Below are 17,939 nucleotides of genomic sequence, written 5' to 3' on the forward strand. Positions count from 1 at the left end.
AGATTTTAACCTAAGTTTAGTTGTTTATCTTATGCTATATTTGTTAACTTTTATGCATACTATATTTTAAGTTGCATTAATTTTAAAAAGTCTTTCATAAATAAAAATCACTACAATTTAAATATATTTTACACCAATTATAAATTTTCAATTCTTGTAATTTGGCGGAAAGAGTGGATCAATGGAGCACCTACGCATTGTTGTGCAGTTAAACGATTCAGTTGTGGAAATAAAAAACACTAAAGATGGTGCAGCTGAAAATGGCGATAGCAGTTCCAACTCCAATAATTTACAAGCGAAAGTGTATCTAATCGATTTCAGTAACATACGTTTGGATTTGAATCAAACCACTGACAACTTGACCATAAGTTCACACAAGATGAACTTTGATCTGGTAAGCTTCGCCTCGGATGAATCGCTCTTGAAAGAAGTTAACCAGTTAATGGATCAACTGTTGTTGCAGCGGCGCGATTGCAGTTTGATCCGCTTTGCGGCAAAGCGTGAGTGGCGTTTGACATTTCTGTACAATGCACTCATTGAAGAAGTGAATAATCGTTTGGAACGTCTTAAGGCTACAGTGCATTTTGTACGCGTTGATTATAGAGAAATAATGAAGAACGGTGTACGTGATTTGTTGCATGACTTGCAGGAGGAGGATTGCTTTGCGGATTCTTGTAAAGAGATAGCAAATCCTAACGATTCACACATCAGCTGCTGCAAAGACAAATTTAGAAGCACACGTGAATTATTGTTGTGGTTATTGAATGAACATAGGCATAAGTGGAACACTGCAAGTGGTCATGAATTTTTAGAGCTGAAATTTTTTATCGTAGACGATGAACACAGAACTTTTAAGATTAAATTTACACTTTTCAATTTGTACTTGGATCAAATGGACAATGAAGAACGCGGAAAACTGAATGATTATATTGAACAACTTGGCGGAGGCATTGACTTCGCATTCGAACATTCGCCGCTCACATCATTTCTAAGTGGACATCTGGAGGCAACAACAAGTACGTCAGGACGCACGCTCTTGCTTTATGATGTGCCAGTTAATGAGGACAATGCAACTGTTGATTTATTGCAAATAGCGGATTCACTGATGAAAAGTCGTAGCAAAGGGAATCTTAACTTGATCAAAAGAATTTTCCAAAATGTAAGCCACATAATAATAATGTTCTATTTTACAATAATAAATTTATTTATCAATTTTAAGCGCAACAAAGAGAACATGCATACAAAAAATGAAAATTCGATTAAGGACAAGGAGGTCGCAGAAGACACTTCAGTTATAGTCAGTGAAAGCAAGGAGAAAGAAAGTGAAAATAGCGAAAAAGACAGTGAACACAAAAATAAAACGAATAAAGACAGTAATGCGGAAAATAAAGAGCACCTTAATAAACCAGAGCCCATAAAAAATGACGAGGCTGCAAAGGTTAAGAATCCCTTACTTGAGAGTACAGAAAATCTGCGGGAAGAAATTGAAGACAAACATAAACAGAATAACAAACAATTCAAGAACATGAACAAGCAACTCATACCTAGTAAAACCAATAACCGGGATGATAATGAAAATAGTGAACATTCGGAATATTCGGAACACAAGGAAACTGTTGATAGCAATAAAGCATCTCCAACATCTGAAAAAGATTTCAATTGTCTTAGTTTCTGGTATCGTAAGATTGATGACAAATACACTCAGGCTCGGGATGCTGTACAAGCATTTTTTGAGAAATTTGATGAAGTTAGAGTTACGCAGATATGCGATGATGTTAAAATGATGTCTAATAGTATCGATAATTTTACAAAGGATAGTGTTGGTGAAGAAAACACTGATCCCGTCGGATGCAAAAATGATGATATCAAAACATTTTATAAAAACTATGAAGCATCACTTTTAGCCTTCAAGGCAGTTTCGGATGATGTAAAATATTCACAATTCGTTGATTATCTGGAAATTTATATGGAAACGAGAAATTTTGAACTATCTGAAGCCATCGTCAAATTCAAAACAAAACAATTAAGTTCCCTCCTTGATGTCGTACAAACCGAACTTAATGCACTAAAATCCTTAGAGGACGAATAGTTTCTATAACCTGAAACGCAATGCGTCAGGAGGAGTTAAGGACGCAGTAAATTTATAATTAAATCAGGCTACACTCTTCTATATTTTATATTAAATTTAATAATAACTATTTATTTATATATATTATTTTATTTAGTATTTTAGTTTAAAAATTCAGATTTTGTAATTTGTCTATTGTTTATTTTATTAATTTTTATTGTTAATTTATTTGTATTTTTTTTTAATTTAATTTATATTGTCCATTTATTTGCACTTTTGTCAGTTCAATTATTATTAATTTATTTGTATTTTTTTTTAAATTTAATTTGTTATATTTGATATAAAAATATTATAGTTATATGTTATATATTTTTTCTTTGCATGCAGCTACCTTTTTACCTACATTTTAAAAGGATTTGTAATGTGATTATGGAATTTATTATGTACTTTAAAGATCTTTTGTAAATCAATTGTTTGTTTATTTAAAAAAAAATTTATTTTTAAATAAAGTAAACGCTATAAAAGACGTCCTTATAGGATACTTAATATCAATCTTGTTTGCATATAATATTATTTATGCGTTCGTGTGTTTATTTCGGAGACGACAGCTTCTCGTAAATATATCTATAGAAAGACTAAACCAAAAAGGCTAAACATTTAACTGAATATGGTATCTTCCATCTTTAATTACAAACCAAAAAAACAAATTGATTTTCTTAACGATTTTCATAGTGCAAGAATAACAAGATTCCAATTACTTTTAATGTAATGAATATTTGGTTCGATTCTTTAAAGAATGTAGGGGTCTTAGAAATTTATGCTCAACGCATAATTAAGCTACATTTGGTATTACAGACAAGCACCGAATTGAAAGCAAGTACATATAAGAATGATAAACCACCGAACAGTAGGCTGTATAATCGGGAGAGTGATATGGCTTAAGATAATAGTATGAATAACAAAATAAATAGGTTACAACTTTAGCTGGATCCTATTTATTTAGCCTGGCAACTTTCTGCCTCTAAGTACCGTTCGTTCGTCATTCCAAGACAAAGTTAGGAAAACTGCTAGCTACTGCAACTGTAATTAACATATATTGAATTCAGAAACCAACAACTTTTGCCCAATCATGCATTTACTTCAACATTCTTAGTTTTGGACGTAGCAATATTGAGATCGCAGCTAAACTAGTAAAGTCAGGTATTATATCTTTAATTCATCAATCAGTTTTAGTTGGGTACATAATTATTAAGTTTACATTAGTACTACTATCAATATATAATTTAAATTTTAACATTGTTTCATATAACAATAATTTTGGACATTTAATTTTCAAAGTAAAACAATATAGAATACACAAGTGGTTCTTACAAATATTAACAATATTAATTTCATGACATAAAATAAATTTTAAATATAACTAAAGACATTTTTGTTAACATATAAAAGCAAACATTGAAGATAAAACATACATATATTAATAATAGAATAATTAATTAATAGGGTAGTTTTTCAGGAAGACTGCTATTAAGCTTACATAGCTCATTACTTATTATGTCAGAAAGCTGCATCAGTTGCTTTATTTTATTCCTTCTAACATAACCTTCCAATTCGAACTGTTTAGTTTTCAGGTACGCCTCTAGGAACTTGCTATATTGTGTGTGCTTAATATCCTCGGACAGTTCTTTTAAATGTTCACTTGCATTTTTATAAATCCTATAAGATTCATCAGCTTTATTATTGTCTTGCGCTGTAATCATTTTCATTGATTTGTTATTTTCATGATCCATATTTATGTCTTGTGATATAAATTTGATATCATTGCACATTTTCTTCACATGATCTTCGTGACATTGCACCAAATATGTATTCATGTCGATGCGCAAATTAGTAAACTTTTCATCAATGCCACGGTACCAAGCAGACAAACAACTTATGTCAAATTGTTCAAAACTTTTTGTTGGCATGTATGGGGATTGAACAGAAATACTCGTATCCAGACAAAAAGTTTCGGAGTGATGTGCTTCATCTTCCGTTGTTTGTCGTTGGAACACATTTGCCTAAATTCGAATTCAAGTAAAATTTTTTATATTTAATTTAAACAAATCAACAAATAAATACCTTTGATTTGAACTTTTTGAAATTCAAATTAGCTTGATTTCGTCGTTTAAACAATGCATCGGCAATATTCAATATATCCACTGTATCTGAAACAGCATTTTCTTTTACTGGAACATTAAACAAACATAAGGTGCGCCCACGCGTTTCATTCGAACCTTCTAAATAATTATTCAGAAGGTGTGTGAAATCAGAGTGCAGAAAGCGGAAATTATTGCATCTTCCGAGTTGACTTACATAGCTTCTCCACTTCAAACGTTCAAGTCGATCCAACATATCTACGTATATTTCAAATAACGCAAATTCTAGTTTCAGCGGTTTACTCTGTTGAATAACAATTGTAAATGTAAAATTAATGAACAAATGACCTTTTCCGTTGTTCCATAAAACGTACTGGTCATTCAGAAGCCACGCCAACAATTCTTGAGTGGTTTTGAATACATGAAATTGCTGAGTAGCGCGTGAATTCTTTCGTTTTTGTTTAGCGTTGGTATTGATTTTTGCTATGTCTTCATAATCTACTCTGATGGTAGTAACTGTTGCACTCAATCTTTCCAAGCGTTTGTTAACTTCTTGTATAAAACGATGGTAAACGAGCTTTAATTGCCAAATGCGTTGTGTGGTGAAGTGTATAAAACAGCAATTGTGACGTTGAAGCAAGAAATCATCCATTAAATGTTGAAATTCAATTGAAAAGCAATCTTCCGTTGCTAAGGTCACCAAATCAAAATACATCTTATTACCTTTTTTCATATTGGAGGATTTTTTTAGATTCAACCGTAATGTCTTATAATCGAGTAACTCTATTCTTGAATTAGTACTAGTGCCAGCACTTTGCGGTTGTTGCACAATTGTATTATCAATTACCATGGTTTTGTCTGGTTTATGTATTTCGTGCTCATTTTCTATTTGAACCACAATATAGACATGCTCCATCCTGTTCAGCTAACAAATAGATACTTTTTAATATTGAAACAAATATTGATCAACAATATTTCCAATTATATATGAATTATGGAATTCCTATGAATTTATAAATAATGATACGAATTTCTGTTAGATTTTTTTATGATATATAGAGCAAAAGTATAATGTGCGAAGCACACAAATTTACAGTTATGAATTTTGCGCCATTTTTATAGTTAATAGATGTAACATTTTATAAAAAGGTGAATTTTAATCATATATAAATGACTGATGGAAAAGTAATGTCACCAATATTCAACATTAACACAAAAAAAAAGAAAACCTTATTTCTTATTATTTGTTTTAAAAGACTTTTGTTGTAGTTTGAAAATATTGTATTTTGTTTGTGTTTTGCGTCTACAAAATTTTTATATAATAAATATATATATTTTTATTTATATATTTTAAAGCTAATTAATTTTAAAACTAATTAATTTTTTTTTTGATGAGCCATTACTATGCTTAATGCATTAATAGGTGCTACCATTTGTTTCATACCAGTTCATATCACGTTCTTATTCAAACTGTACTTTAAAGCCGAATGCGATACCGATAAACATCTGTTTTTGATTTCCCCACGAAAGCAATAGCACAAAACAGTTTTTCTCCACGAATTACTAATGATCAAACAGAAATCTTTTAAAATGTTTCGTTATATTTCAAACAATAATAATAATTAAACTCCTAAATTTTTCACAATTTTTATATATTATTCAACAAACATATTGAACACAAAACTATGTAGATGGATTATGGCTTTATGTGAGTTCGCGTAAATTAAGGTAAAATTAATTGAAATTTTAAATAAGTAAATATATATATTTTGCACTTATTTATTATTTTTGGTTAAAGGTTTTCAAATTTTTTTATTGAACATCTTATAAAATTTTCAGAATGGTAACACCTAATTTAACTAATTTACCCTACTCGAAATTTTGGTAAATATCAATATTCGCTGTCATGCTGACATAATTTACTATCACCCTCTATTTACTATCATTTTACTCGAACTCGCACACGGTCTATATACAATTGATATTACAAATATTATGCAATAATTTGCACTTCTTACGAACACATTATTACTACTGTAACATGTGTTCACCCCAGCATGAAATATTGTTTGGCAGCACTAATTTTTGTTTTTGCTTTATATTGCACCGGTAAAATTGATAACAACAAAACAAAAAGCGTAATTGGCAAAGAGAACAGAAAATGAGGAAAATGTTTGATGAACGGAAAATTTGTCATTTTTATACATGAGGAGAAAATAGCGAGTGCGAAAATATTTTTCATTGGCTTAAACCAAAATTTTTAACATAAAAATTATTGAAACGTTGTTTAAAATTCGGAAAAAATTATTTATTTGCAAAGAATTACGCAATATATGCTTTTTTTGGCAACTGCGTTTAATTATGTGAAAGAATTCCTGCTCATCTGGGAAACTTCAACAGCTGGCAAACGGTTTTCTAACGACGTAAAATAAATGTTGCAACTGTGAATTAATAAACATGGCTCATGCCAAAGAATCTTTCCGGGAACGGCAAATACAGGAGTTGGAAGTTATTAAGGTAGCATATATAGATTATATATATTCAAATCAAAACGCTGTTCGCCGTTATCTCTATATGCTGTCAAGCTCAGTTCTCATATATGCATATGGTCTGCGAAGGTTGCAGTCTAATTGGAATTAAAACCTTATGGGTTTTTATCTAACTAGACTGTTTATTTATTTGTGATAAATTTCGATGTTGTTTGTGTACACAGTAATATATATGTATATATAATGTGTGTATTCATTAACACATATTTATGTGGCGTTTATTTGTATTTATTAATACCTGTTAAGTTTTGTTTGTTTAATAATTAGTAATCCGCATCACACACATTTAATTATAAAGAAGAAAATATATTTCGCATTAACTCCAGTAAGACTTATTATTAACTTGTTTTTTTTATTGTTTATTATCTGGAAATCCAGCGACAAGTCAGCTCCGAGAAGCAACTATAGTAATCACTGCTATAATGCGATAGATTCGTTCCATGTTATAGGAAAACGCGTTATTGGGGTAATCCCGTATACTCCGTATACATACGTGCAAAGGTACGCGAAGCTAATTATGAACTGTACAAATCCCCGCGTTATATGGAGGAATACCCATGTTATACGAGGGATTGAAATCGCGTAATATGAAAACGCGTTATAAGGATACCGCCTTATAGTGGGGTTTACTATATATTGTTTATTTATTTACATATGTATATATATAAATTTTGAAATATTATGTGATGTAAGATTGGGTTAGATTGGAGTGCATATAAAACTCACTTGTGTGGCTGAAAACCCAAGCGAGTCTGCAATTGAAATTCAAATTAAAACTGAACAATTATACAATTGTTACTACCAAAAAACTGCGTAAGAGCTGATACAAATAGCTTGTTGTAATATTGTATAACTAATATCTGAAATAAATCATTAATTAAATTAATTTTTATATTGCAGAGTATTTTTGGTAAAGATGTGGAAGACTTGCGCCCAAATAGCAGTAGCGCAATCAGTGCTTCGAAATGGAAACCCACAGATATACGTATACAGCTGACGCCGTTACGAGATTCCTCCAATGGCCATATGGAAGCATATGTCCGTACCAAATTACACATAGTGTGTCCTTCGAAATATCCTAAAGTGTAAGTAATACATAAACAAAAACAAAAAAAAATCCAATTAATATTCAATTATAATTATTTTATATTTTTTAGAGCACCTAAATTATCTCTTGAAGAAAGTAAAGGTTTATCAGATCAACACGTGGAAGAATTATTAAATAAACTAGAGAAGCAATCTCAAGATTTGCGTGGAGAAGTGATGATATTCGAATTAGCACAAATAGTACAAAGTTTTCTATTGGACCATAATAAACCACCGCGTGGCTCCTTTTATGACGAAATGTTACAGGCGCAGCAAGAGAATTTAGATAAACAAAAACAAAAAGAAACCAAACAGAGACAAACATTGATGGATGAAGTCGAACGTCGAAAAGAGATGTTCAAGAATGAAGCAAAACGTAGAGGAGAAATGCGTCGCAGTATAAGTGAATCGAATCGTCATTGCAGTTCGTCGGAAAGTTCAGAGACTGCATCACCCTTTAATCGTGGTCATATGTATTCAAATAAATGCTTAGAACATAGATGTTGCGAAATAATTTATTTTTCCAAATATGGACGTCGTGTAAAAAGAGGTTCTTGTTTAGGTATGGCAAATTATTTCGAGTTTTCATTATTTCATTGAATTTAATATTTTTTTTTGTATATAAATTTAAGGTCATTCACAGAAAGGCTGCATCGCTTACACAGGCATGGATCCAGATAGCGGCCAACTGTTATACATAACCGAATGGAATATCAAGTACACACAATTGGAGGCTAAGTGCAGTAACGGTGGGAAATGCTTTTGGGTGCCAACTGAATTGAAGTGCAATGGTAATCATAGGGTCGATGATGTGATCAATTCGATTGAGAAACAAATATCAATGTTAGTTCAACTGCATCATAAGAATCTCATTCAATACGAATGTGTGCTTTGCATAAAACGTAAAGAATTTTTTACAATATTTCTCGCACAGGATTTTTTGCTTGGTACAAGTGTTTTTAGTATATCATCAACATTAGGCTGGTGTATTGATGGAGCACGTATGGTTGCACGTGGTGTTTTAGATGCACTAGTCTTTTTGCATAACAAAGGAGTTTCTCATAGCCATATACTGGATACGACAATATTTATGGATAACACTGGCACCATACGTTGTACTGATTTTTCTTTAGTGCCAAATTTGTTGGAATTGATAGCAGGCCCTGGGCAACGTTCGACAAAAGGCGACTTGCCAGCTTTGGGTGCACTAGTAGAGAGCTTATTGACTACACATACATTTGAGATGCGTGATTTTATAGAAAAGTAAATGAATATGTTATAGGATATATTAACAAATTTAACTTATAGCTTTACCTATTGTAGATGCAATTCTGATCGTACCTTATCAGCATCCGAGTTATTGGAACATCCATTTCTGCGTTTTGCTTCATTCATGCATGATGATAAGGACAACGGTTATCTTTCTGTAGCTATTAAAAATCCAACACAGCATAATGCAGACTTGGGAGTTGGTAATCAGAACAAAACTCGAAATTTAGCAGTACCCGCAGCTGATGTAGCTATTATGGCATTGCCTACGAGCCAGTCACGTTTACGTACTGAATTCGAAGTGCTAACGTACTTGGGTAAAGGTGCATTTGGAGATGTATTAAAAGTGCGCAATATACTCGATAATCGCCAATATGCTATAAAACGCATACCGTTGCCAGCTCGCAGTCGTCAATTATACAAGAAAATGACTAGAGAAGTAGAGCTGCTATCACGTTTAAATCACGAAAATGTTGTGCGTTATTTTAATAGTTGGATTGAGAGTGTAAATGAGGAAGATGTAGATGAAGAAGTGGTAAAATTTGTGTATATGAAAAAACATTTCAAACTGCATTAAATTGGTCTAAACTGTTTTCAGGATAAATTAATACCTGCGGATGGATCTGTAAGTCATGACAGTATTAAACCGCCTAAATCTCCACATGGGATACCAGTCGACGAGATAGAAGACAGCTCTTCAAGCATGTGGAATGGTTTTATGTGAGTGAAGAAATTAAAAATGATGATATGATGATAAATAATTACTTATTTATTTACTACAACTTATGTAGGCCGAATATGGATACTTCCGACTCTGATGGCATAGAATTTATTGATTCAGATGGACAAATAGCGGTTTACAACGATGATGATGATGATGATGATGCTAATGCTTCGGAATCTCAAAAAAAAGCTGCATCGCCTAGACCACAAATTCAAATAATGTATATTCAAATGGAATTTTGTGAAAAGTTTACATTAAGGTTTGTTTTTTGTGCTCATTCTTATAAATTAAAATCTAAGCTTATAGTTCATTTTAATATAGGACAGCAATTGATAATAATCTATATGAAGATACTGATCGTGTTTGGCGTCTATTTCGCGAAATTGCAGAGGGTTTATCACACATACATCAACAAGGCATAATACATCGTGATCTAAAGCCCGTAAATATATTTTTGGATTCCCATGATCAAATAAAAATTGGAGATTTTGGACTTGCTACAACTAGTTTTTTGGCTTTACAATCTCAACGTAAGTGTCAATATAGTTTATCAAAGTCAATATAGAAATGTTTTATGAACTACTATAGCTGATCAAACGACACACACTTCGCATATTACTTCCATTGAAGACGGTACTGGTACGGGTAAAGTTGGCACCACATTGTATGTAGCTCCGGAATTAACAGAACATGCTTCTAAGTCAACCTATAATCAGAAAGTAGACATGTATACATTGGGTATAATTCTATTCGAAATGTGTCAGCAACCATTCAGCACTGGCATGGAACGTATACAAACTATGCTTGAATTGAGAAGTCCAGCAATTATCATACCTAATGCAATGTTGGAAAACCACAAAAATGATAAAACAATCAAGGTGAATATGTGACAGATTAACGAAAGTATACTTACATCGAGTGATTTAATTGAAAGCTTTTAACAAGAGATTTAATGTAAATCGCTTGTTGTTAATATAGAGAATTAAAGGTTTTTTTAATTTAATTTATATTATTTTTAAGATACTTCGTTGGCTACTTAATCATGAGCCAGCAAATCGGCCAACTGCAGAGGAGCTACTTGCTTCTGATTTGGTACCACCTGCTCAGCTGGAAGCGAGCGAATTACAAGAAATGCTACGTCATGCGCTGGCCAATCCACAAAGTAAAGCTTATAAGCATATTGTGGCACGTTGTTTAAGGCAGGAAAACGATGAAGTGCTTGAGCATACTTATCACTTAGGCAGTAGTCGTGCAATGAAATCATGGAACTCTCATATAGCTTGCGACGGGCTAGTATCGCTTAATCCCGTTATAGAGTTTATCAAAGCAAAAGTGATTGGTTTATTCAGAAAGCATGGTGCAATTGAAGTGGACACTCCTCTACTTTCACCACTGTCAACGCGTACAAATCTTTGGTGTAATCCCGTCAAGTTAATGACACATTCCGGTTGCGTTGTAGTGCTACCCAGCGACTTAAGAACACAATTTGCACGTCATATAGCAATGAGTGGAGTTAATATGATACGTCGCTACTGTGTGGATCGTGTTTACCGTGAAGAAAAGGTGTTCAACTTCCATCCGAAACAGAATTATGAATGTGCTTTTGATATAATCACACCGAACACAAATAGTTATTTGGTTGATGCAGAATTGCTGACCGTTGCTTACGAGATTACAAACGAAATACCGCGTTTACGTGAAAAAAATGTGGCGATACGTATGAACCACTTGAATTTGCTACGTGCCATTTTACTTTATTGCAATGTGCCGAAAAATATGTACAGTGAACTATTTGGAAATATTACCGATTTTATCGAGGGTCGCATATCAAAATTTCAGCTGCACTCAACAGTCACTGTTATAATGGAAAAATCCAAATCGTCTGCTTCTACAGTTATAGACTTATTGCTATCAAACTTTCTAATTAGTGGCTCTAGAAGCGGAGTGGATGATTGTTCGTTGCGGACATTGGTGCGAGGTAAAGGTGAAACGGCTTCGTTAGCTAAGGGCGCTTTACGCGAACTGGAATCTATAGTGGCAATTGCAAAAAGTTTCGGTGTAAAGGTATGATTTGAAAAACTCAGGATATACATTATCTCATTTTTAAAACGATTTTTTTTCTAGTGTCCTATACACATCTGTGCCGGTTTGCCAATAAGTTTTGAACGCGCAAATAACGGCAGCATTGTGTGGCAAATGGTTGCTGATCTGAAACGTAATCGCGGGTCAAGGCCATCTGTGCTCGCTGTGGGTGAGCGCTATGATAATATGTTGCAGGAATTTCAAAAAGAAGCGCAAAGTTTTAATGCAAACATACCTTTGCGTAAGATTGGTGGCGCTGGCTTATCTTTTTCACTCGACAAACTCATTGCTGCAGTGGATGTCGAAGATGCTAAGGAATGTCGTGCTATAGATGTAGGTGTTTGCATTAGTGGTTCACGTCCACCTCTGAAAGATGTTGCATATATCATGCAAGAGTTGTGGTCTAGTGGTATACGTTGCGGCATTGTGGAGTCTGGAGTTGCTAGTGGTGATGATTTGCAGGACTTGGCTAAGCTTGGAGCATTGCATTTTATATTGGTAGATGAAAATGGTGGTTTACGTGTTCGTTCCTGGGAACGCGACAGGTTTCAAGAGAAACATGTGACTCGCAATGAACTTGGAGAATTTATACAGAAGATGCTACGTAATGATGCAAACAATACCGCTACCACGGATTATGTTAGTCAAATGTCAAATGCTGGTAATAATAGTGGACGCGGAGATGGTATTTTAAATACATCAGGTGGAAATAGCAATCAAAAAATGAGTTACACAATAAGTGGTCTAAGCCAATTGCCATACGTTCAAACAGTATTCTTAATACAGGATAAACTTACTGCCAATTATCGCAGACGCTGTGAAAATCAAGTAAGTTAAGATCACCGAATTAAGGTTAGGGTTTGATTATTGTTATTTTAATTAAATTATTGCGAAATACTTTTCAACTTAATTGTGTTTGTAGTTCTGTAAAACAAGGACTTATATGCATAAGGTAACTAGCACAATGGGATAGAATGAAATAGGGGCAAGGTATGAGTAAGAAAAGGGATAAGTAGATGTGCTGAAGTGGGCAAAGTTGAAGCAACCACTTGAGGACTTAAAAACTGAAACGCTATTTGCTTTGAAAATAATTCCGAAAGTGGACTTTAACAATTGGAAAAAGCTGTCGCTTAAGTATATTGTACTTTTAAGCCGATTCAATAGATTCAGAATAACAGTTTTAACACATTAGAGTTGTGCATATTTTTGAACTTATATGTAAAATGACGTCTGTAATAGATTTATTAGATTTCTATGCATATTCAAGTCTTACATTTAACATATTTGTTAATTAATAAAAATATTTCCTTAAGGCTATACAGCAAATGAATACAATCCTTACGCAATTCACCAAAAAAGCAAACGTCACAGTGCTAATTGTGGATTTACCAAACTCCGTATTGAACGCTATTGTCGGTGCGATTAATCCTCGTACTGTCAACAAAAAAGAGACTGAACACGAAATAAACATTGTGATTGAAAGGTAATTAACAAAATATATAATTTCTTTTATAAATATTAAATATTTCGTTTTTCTTTTATAGATTTCCTAAGCACAAACGTTATGTTCTGACAATTTTAGAAGAAATTGACGACCTAGTAACAGATGCGAAGACATCCATTGTGGCCTTATATAGCATTTTGGACTCGTGTTATCGTGTAATTATATAAATTAGATACTTTTACGTAATGTTACCTATTTTATAAAATGATTTAATATAATTTTGTAATGATTGAATTTAAAGACCTATATGATTTTGTCAATTACATTTTCTTTAATTTAAAATACTAATATTTTTATAACAAATATATTGATTAGATTAATTTCTACGGAACTAAAACTAAAACTTATATAAAATAACTGTTTAAATTATTTTAAGAAACAATAAAGACTATATGTTGTTTTTTACCTAACAATTTGAATCTTTACATAAAAATATACAATTCTTTCCTATAATTTATAATATATTTATAAATATAATATATATAAATAACGCTACGTATTTTCATTTGCTTTATTTAAGCTACGTAGTATGCCAGCCGTAGTTGATTGTAAAACTTTACGTGAAAGTCGCATAAATCCTGATACAGGATCACGTCCAAAATATTTAACTTGAATTTCTTGACCAATTTCTAAACCCAAAGCGGAGGGATGAGCAATCTAAAACAATATAATGAATATGAATATATTAATTAAGCACTAAAAATAATTTCTTTAGATTGATTTACCTTTCTTTGGTCTAATTGAGAATTATGTAGCAACGCTGGTGGCATATTAGGATATAAACTAACCATTACACCCGTATCTCGTATTTCTGTGATTTTAGCAGTATAAATACCACCAAACTCTAAGTCTGGTATGGTGTCCTTAACAAGTAAGGCATCGATTTGTTCTTTTGCCTCATCCAAAGCTGCTTCAGATGGTGCGAATAGGGAAAACGAAGTTTCATCTTCTGCTGTTATCGTGGTACCAGTTTCCAAATAAATGCGTTTAATATTCATGCCACTTGGACCAATTAATTTTACACGCTGTTGCGGCTCGATTGATATGCGTTCTGTAACTGGCCAGCAATCCTTACGATATTTTCTATATAATATAAATAATTAATTGAAGATGCTTATTTTTAAAATTATTATTTATAAGTAACTTTTTAAGTTAATACTTAATTAATTATAATAATATGTATACAATACATATTTTACAAACCAAGTTTTAAATTAATTTGAAATGGGACTAACCTTGGTTCTCTTATAACTTCACCCATAATATCCAGTATTTTTCCTTTTGCATCTGTAGCTTTTTGTAAAGACTCCATAACTACTTTTAATGGTATACCAGGAACTTTTAGATCTGCTTGTATGGCAGTAAAGCCCTTACGTGTGCCTGCAACTTTCATATCCATATCGCCCATATAATCCTCAATACCCAAAATATCAGTTAATATACGATAATCTTTCATATGTTTAGTGTCATTATTTTCATATTTGGTCACTAAGCCAATAGCTACACCAGCGGCTGGAGCAACAACAGGTACCCCGGCATCCATTAGAGCCAATGAACCACCGCATACAGTAGCCATCGAGCTTGAACCATTCGATTCTAACACTTCGGAAGTCAGACGTACTGTAAAAGGATAATTGTGTGGTAGCGTAGGCAATAAAGCACGTTCAGCTAAAGCACCATGACCAAGCTCACGCCGTCCAACAGGTCCAATACGTCCAATTTCACCTGTAGCATACGGTGGGAATTCATAATGTAGCATGAAATTTTTGGCCTTTAAACCACTAAATTTAAGAAAAATATTATTTGTGTTTATATATTAATGTGTATAATAAATACGTTTCTAAGGCTGAGAGAGTATCTAACTTCATGGCGCTTTCCTGAGAATCCAATGATACAGTACAAAATACTTGCGTTTGGCCACGCTGAAATAGTGCAGACCCATGTAACGGTTTGTACAAGTCAACCTAAAATTGTATTGAAAAGAAGTTTAGCAAATCTACAACAATAAAATAATATAAAAATCGAGTTTTTCATTCACCTGACAACTGATGTTTCTGAGATTATCGAAACTTCTGCCATCACACCTTTTATTTTCTTCAAATATTAAATTTCGAAATATGTTTTTACTAATCTTATTAAATTCGTCTCCAATGAGTGTTGGTTCAATATGAGGAAATGAAGACCACACTTTATCGATAACGTTTGTACGCACTGTATTTACCGCATTATCCCGTGATATTTTGTCATGCGTTTGATCTTGAAATATATCACGCAAACGCATTTCGCACATAGTTTTCACGGCTTCACTTATTTCCTCATCCACTGTTGGTAGTGGTTCCAATGGACGTTTCGTACGACCATATGCTTTTTGTAAACGTTCTATTTCATTCACGATGTACTGTGCTTCTTGTGTGCCTTTTTTAATAGCCTTCAGTAGATCTTGCATCAATACTACGTTACCCTTTCCTTCTAACATAACGACGAGATTATGTTTTGTAGCTGAAATTACTAAGTCCAAATCGGAGGTTTGCAACTCTCTTCTCGTTGGGTTTACAATAACCTCACCATCGCTAAGTCCTACACTGCAAGTTTAAACAATTAATTTTTTTTAAATTTCTTTAACACTATTTATAATACGAACCGCACTGCGCCAATTGGACCATTCCAAGGTATATCACTTAGACTTAATGCCACAGATGCTGCATTTATCGATAGTACATCAGGTGAAAAAACTGCGTCCATTGCTAACATATTGCAAACAAGCTGTGTTTCTGTACGGAACTCTGCTGGAAAAAGCGGTCGCAATGAACGATCAATCAGTCTTGCTGATAGTATTTCTTTTTCAGATGGCCCAAGTTCACGACGCATAAAATTCATTGGTATGCGTCCAGAGGCGGAACCTTTTAGCCGATAATCCACTACTAATGGCATAAAGCTTGCACTGGGAGCTTGTTTTGGTTTTGCTACAGCCGTCACCATAACTGCTGTGTCGCCCATTTGACATACCGCTGTGCCATTAGCAAATCGTGCATACTTCCCAGAAGTTATGTTAAGATTTCGTCTATAAAAATTTAGGAGGAATTCAAGATTTTCAATACATCAAAATTTATATTAGCTTTTTTACCCGTTAGAGAATTTTACTTCTGCATTCGGACATTCACTTGACGTAGTTTGTGTGGCATTGCGGCAAGGAACTCTTAAATATTTTAAACGGTAATTCAATAATTTTAAATATTTTTTTGTAAAAATCATAATTATTGTGTCTCGCACCGGCAGAATATGTTGCGCCAGTTAACAGCTGATATTACAGCACATGTGTTGAAAATGGGGTGGCAGTGTAGGCAAAAAGTAGTAGTTGAATAATAAAGTAAAACGAATTAAAAATGTTGCTTATAATATTTAAGAATATTTTATAATAGGTATTATCTTGATTTTTTAGATATTTGAACTTTAAAAACAATGTTTCAATTAATAATATATCTATTATACACAGTTATTACAAAAATATATTGAAAACTTAAAAAGAAAAAAATTTAAAAATAATATTTATATAAATTTTTCAACTATTTACACTTCAACTAGTTTTGAAGAGTCAAAAGAATATATAATTATTGGTTCTTTTTTATTGATATATTCATATATTTTATTAAAACAATAACAGTAATATTAAAAGAGTTTTCAATAATTGTATTTATCTATCTAGGTCAGAGTATGTTGGGATGGCAGACTCGTCAATCAAAGCTCAATTGAGTACAAATAATGTTCCGTTGTGACACCACAAAACCAAGACCTATAGGACAATCTGAAAGTTAAAACACAAAAACCTCTAGCGCACAAACAGTGTCCTTTTGAAAAATCAATTCCCATTCAAGTAGAAGAAAACAACCTGTCAAGTCTATAACTTGGCTATGACTGTAAATTTTAAAGAATAACTTAAAACAATTTTAAATCTTTTACTAGCCAATGATGGACACATGCACATGGGGTGAAGTACATTTCTCTTCTCACTTGCCGAACGTTGAAGAGTAGTCCTTATCTTATTACATACCTGTTTAATATGTAATTTTTGTTATAGATGAAGATGATGAATGGTGCGATAGAAGTAATAGCAGTAATAGAAGTAATAGGATTTTTGGATTATATATTATATATATTATATATATATATTATATATATTATATATATATTATATATATTATATATATATTATATATATATGGATTATATATTATTATATTATATATATTTGGATCATATATTAAAAATGTATAAGTACGTAACATATTCAGAAATTTTCAGAATCGCTTTTACTTAAAAAGTCTTACATGTTGAATAACATAAACTGTAACCGATTAGTAGACTGTAAAGATTGTTAGTAATACAGTATTAGACCATGTGTTAGATAATACAGACTAATAACAATTTCCTATCTTTTTTTCCAGATAAAAGATATATATTGTAAAATATGTATATATATATTGTATATATTTAAAATTAAAATTAGTAAATGATAGATGCT

General features: G+C 32.4%; 4 protein-coding genes across 4 annotated transcripts; 2 read left to right on the forward strand and 2 right to left on the reverse strand.

Moving 5' to 3' along the window:
• Positions 1 to 13: 13 nt before the first annotated feature.
• Positions 14 to 2,162, forward strand: LOC119685789. Its single transcript, XM_038100170.1, has 2 exons — positions 14 to 1,159; positions 1,220 to 2,162. The coding sequence occupies exons 1-2, from the start codon at positions 182 to 184 to the stop codon at positions 2,087 to 2,089; spliced, it is 1,848 nt and encodes a 615-aa protein (XP_037956098.1). The 5' UTR covers positions 14 to 181; the 3' UTR covers positions 2,090 to 2,162.
• A 1,383-nt stretch (positions 2,163 to 3,545) lies between these two features.
• Positions 3,546 to 5,212, reverse strand: LOC119684572. Its single transcript, XM_038098635.1, has 2 exons — positions 4,190 to 5,212; positions 3,546 to 4,128 (listed from the first exon to the last, which is right to left on the reverse strand). Exons 1-2 carry the CDS (start codon positions 5,120 to 5,122, stop codon positions 3,565 to 3,567), a joined length of 1,497 nt encoding a protein of 498 aa, XP_037954563.1. The 5' UTR covers positions 5,123 to 5,212; the 3' UTR covers positions 3,546 to 3,564.
• Positions 5,213 to 6,330: 1,118 nt separating this feature from the next.
• Positions 6,331 to 13,696, forward strand: LOC119677691 (eIF-2-alpha kinase GCN2). The gene is made up of 13 exons (XM_038089143.1): positions 6,331 to 6,723; positions 7,656 to 7,840; positions 7,913 to 8,403; positions 8,474 to 9,104; positions 9,165 to 9,645; positions 9,709 to 9,830; positions 9,902 to 10,093; positions 10,156 to 10,364; positions 10,423 to 10,712; positions 10,855 to 11,898; positions 11,959 to 12,744; positions 13,230 to 13,399; positions 13,461 to 13,696. The coding sequence occupies exons 1-13, from the start codon at positions 6,664 to 6,666 to the stop codon at positions 13,585 to 13,587; spliced, it is 4,788 nt and encodes a 1,595-aa protein (XP_037945071.1). The 5' UTR covers positions 6,331 to 6,663; the 3' UTR covers positions 13,588 to 13,696.
• Positions 13,697 to 13,868: 172 nt separating this feature from the next.
• LOC119681658 (polyribonucleotide nucleotidyltransferase 1, mitochondrial-like) lies at positions 13,869 to 16,803 on the reverse strand. Its single transcript, XM_038094916.1, has 7 exons — positions 16,545 to 16,803; positions 16,062 to 16,481; positions 15,459 to 16,002; positions 15,257 to 15,384; positions 14,656 to 15,201; positions 14,146 to 14,503; positions 13,869 to 14,077 (listed from the first exon to the last, which is right to left on the reverse strand). Exons 1-7 carry the CDS (start codon positions 16,670 to 16,672, stop codon positions 13,913 to 13,915), a joined length of 2,289 nt encoding a protein of 762 aa, XP_037950844.1. The 5' UTR covers positions 16,673 to 16,803; the 3' UTR covers positions 13,869 to 13,912.
• Positions 16,804 to 17,939: the final 1,136 nt, after the last annotated feature.

The sequence above is a fragment of the Teleopsis dalmanni genome, chromosome 2 (assembly GCF_002237135.1).
Source record: "Teleopsis dalmanni isolate 2A chromosome 2, ASM223713v2, whole genome shotgun sequence".
In the NCBI taxonomy this organism is placed as follows: domain Eukaryota; kingdom Metazoa; phylum Arthropoda; class Insecta; order Diptera; family Diopsidae; genus Teleopsis; species Teleopsis dalmanni.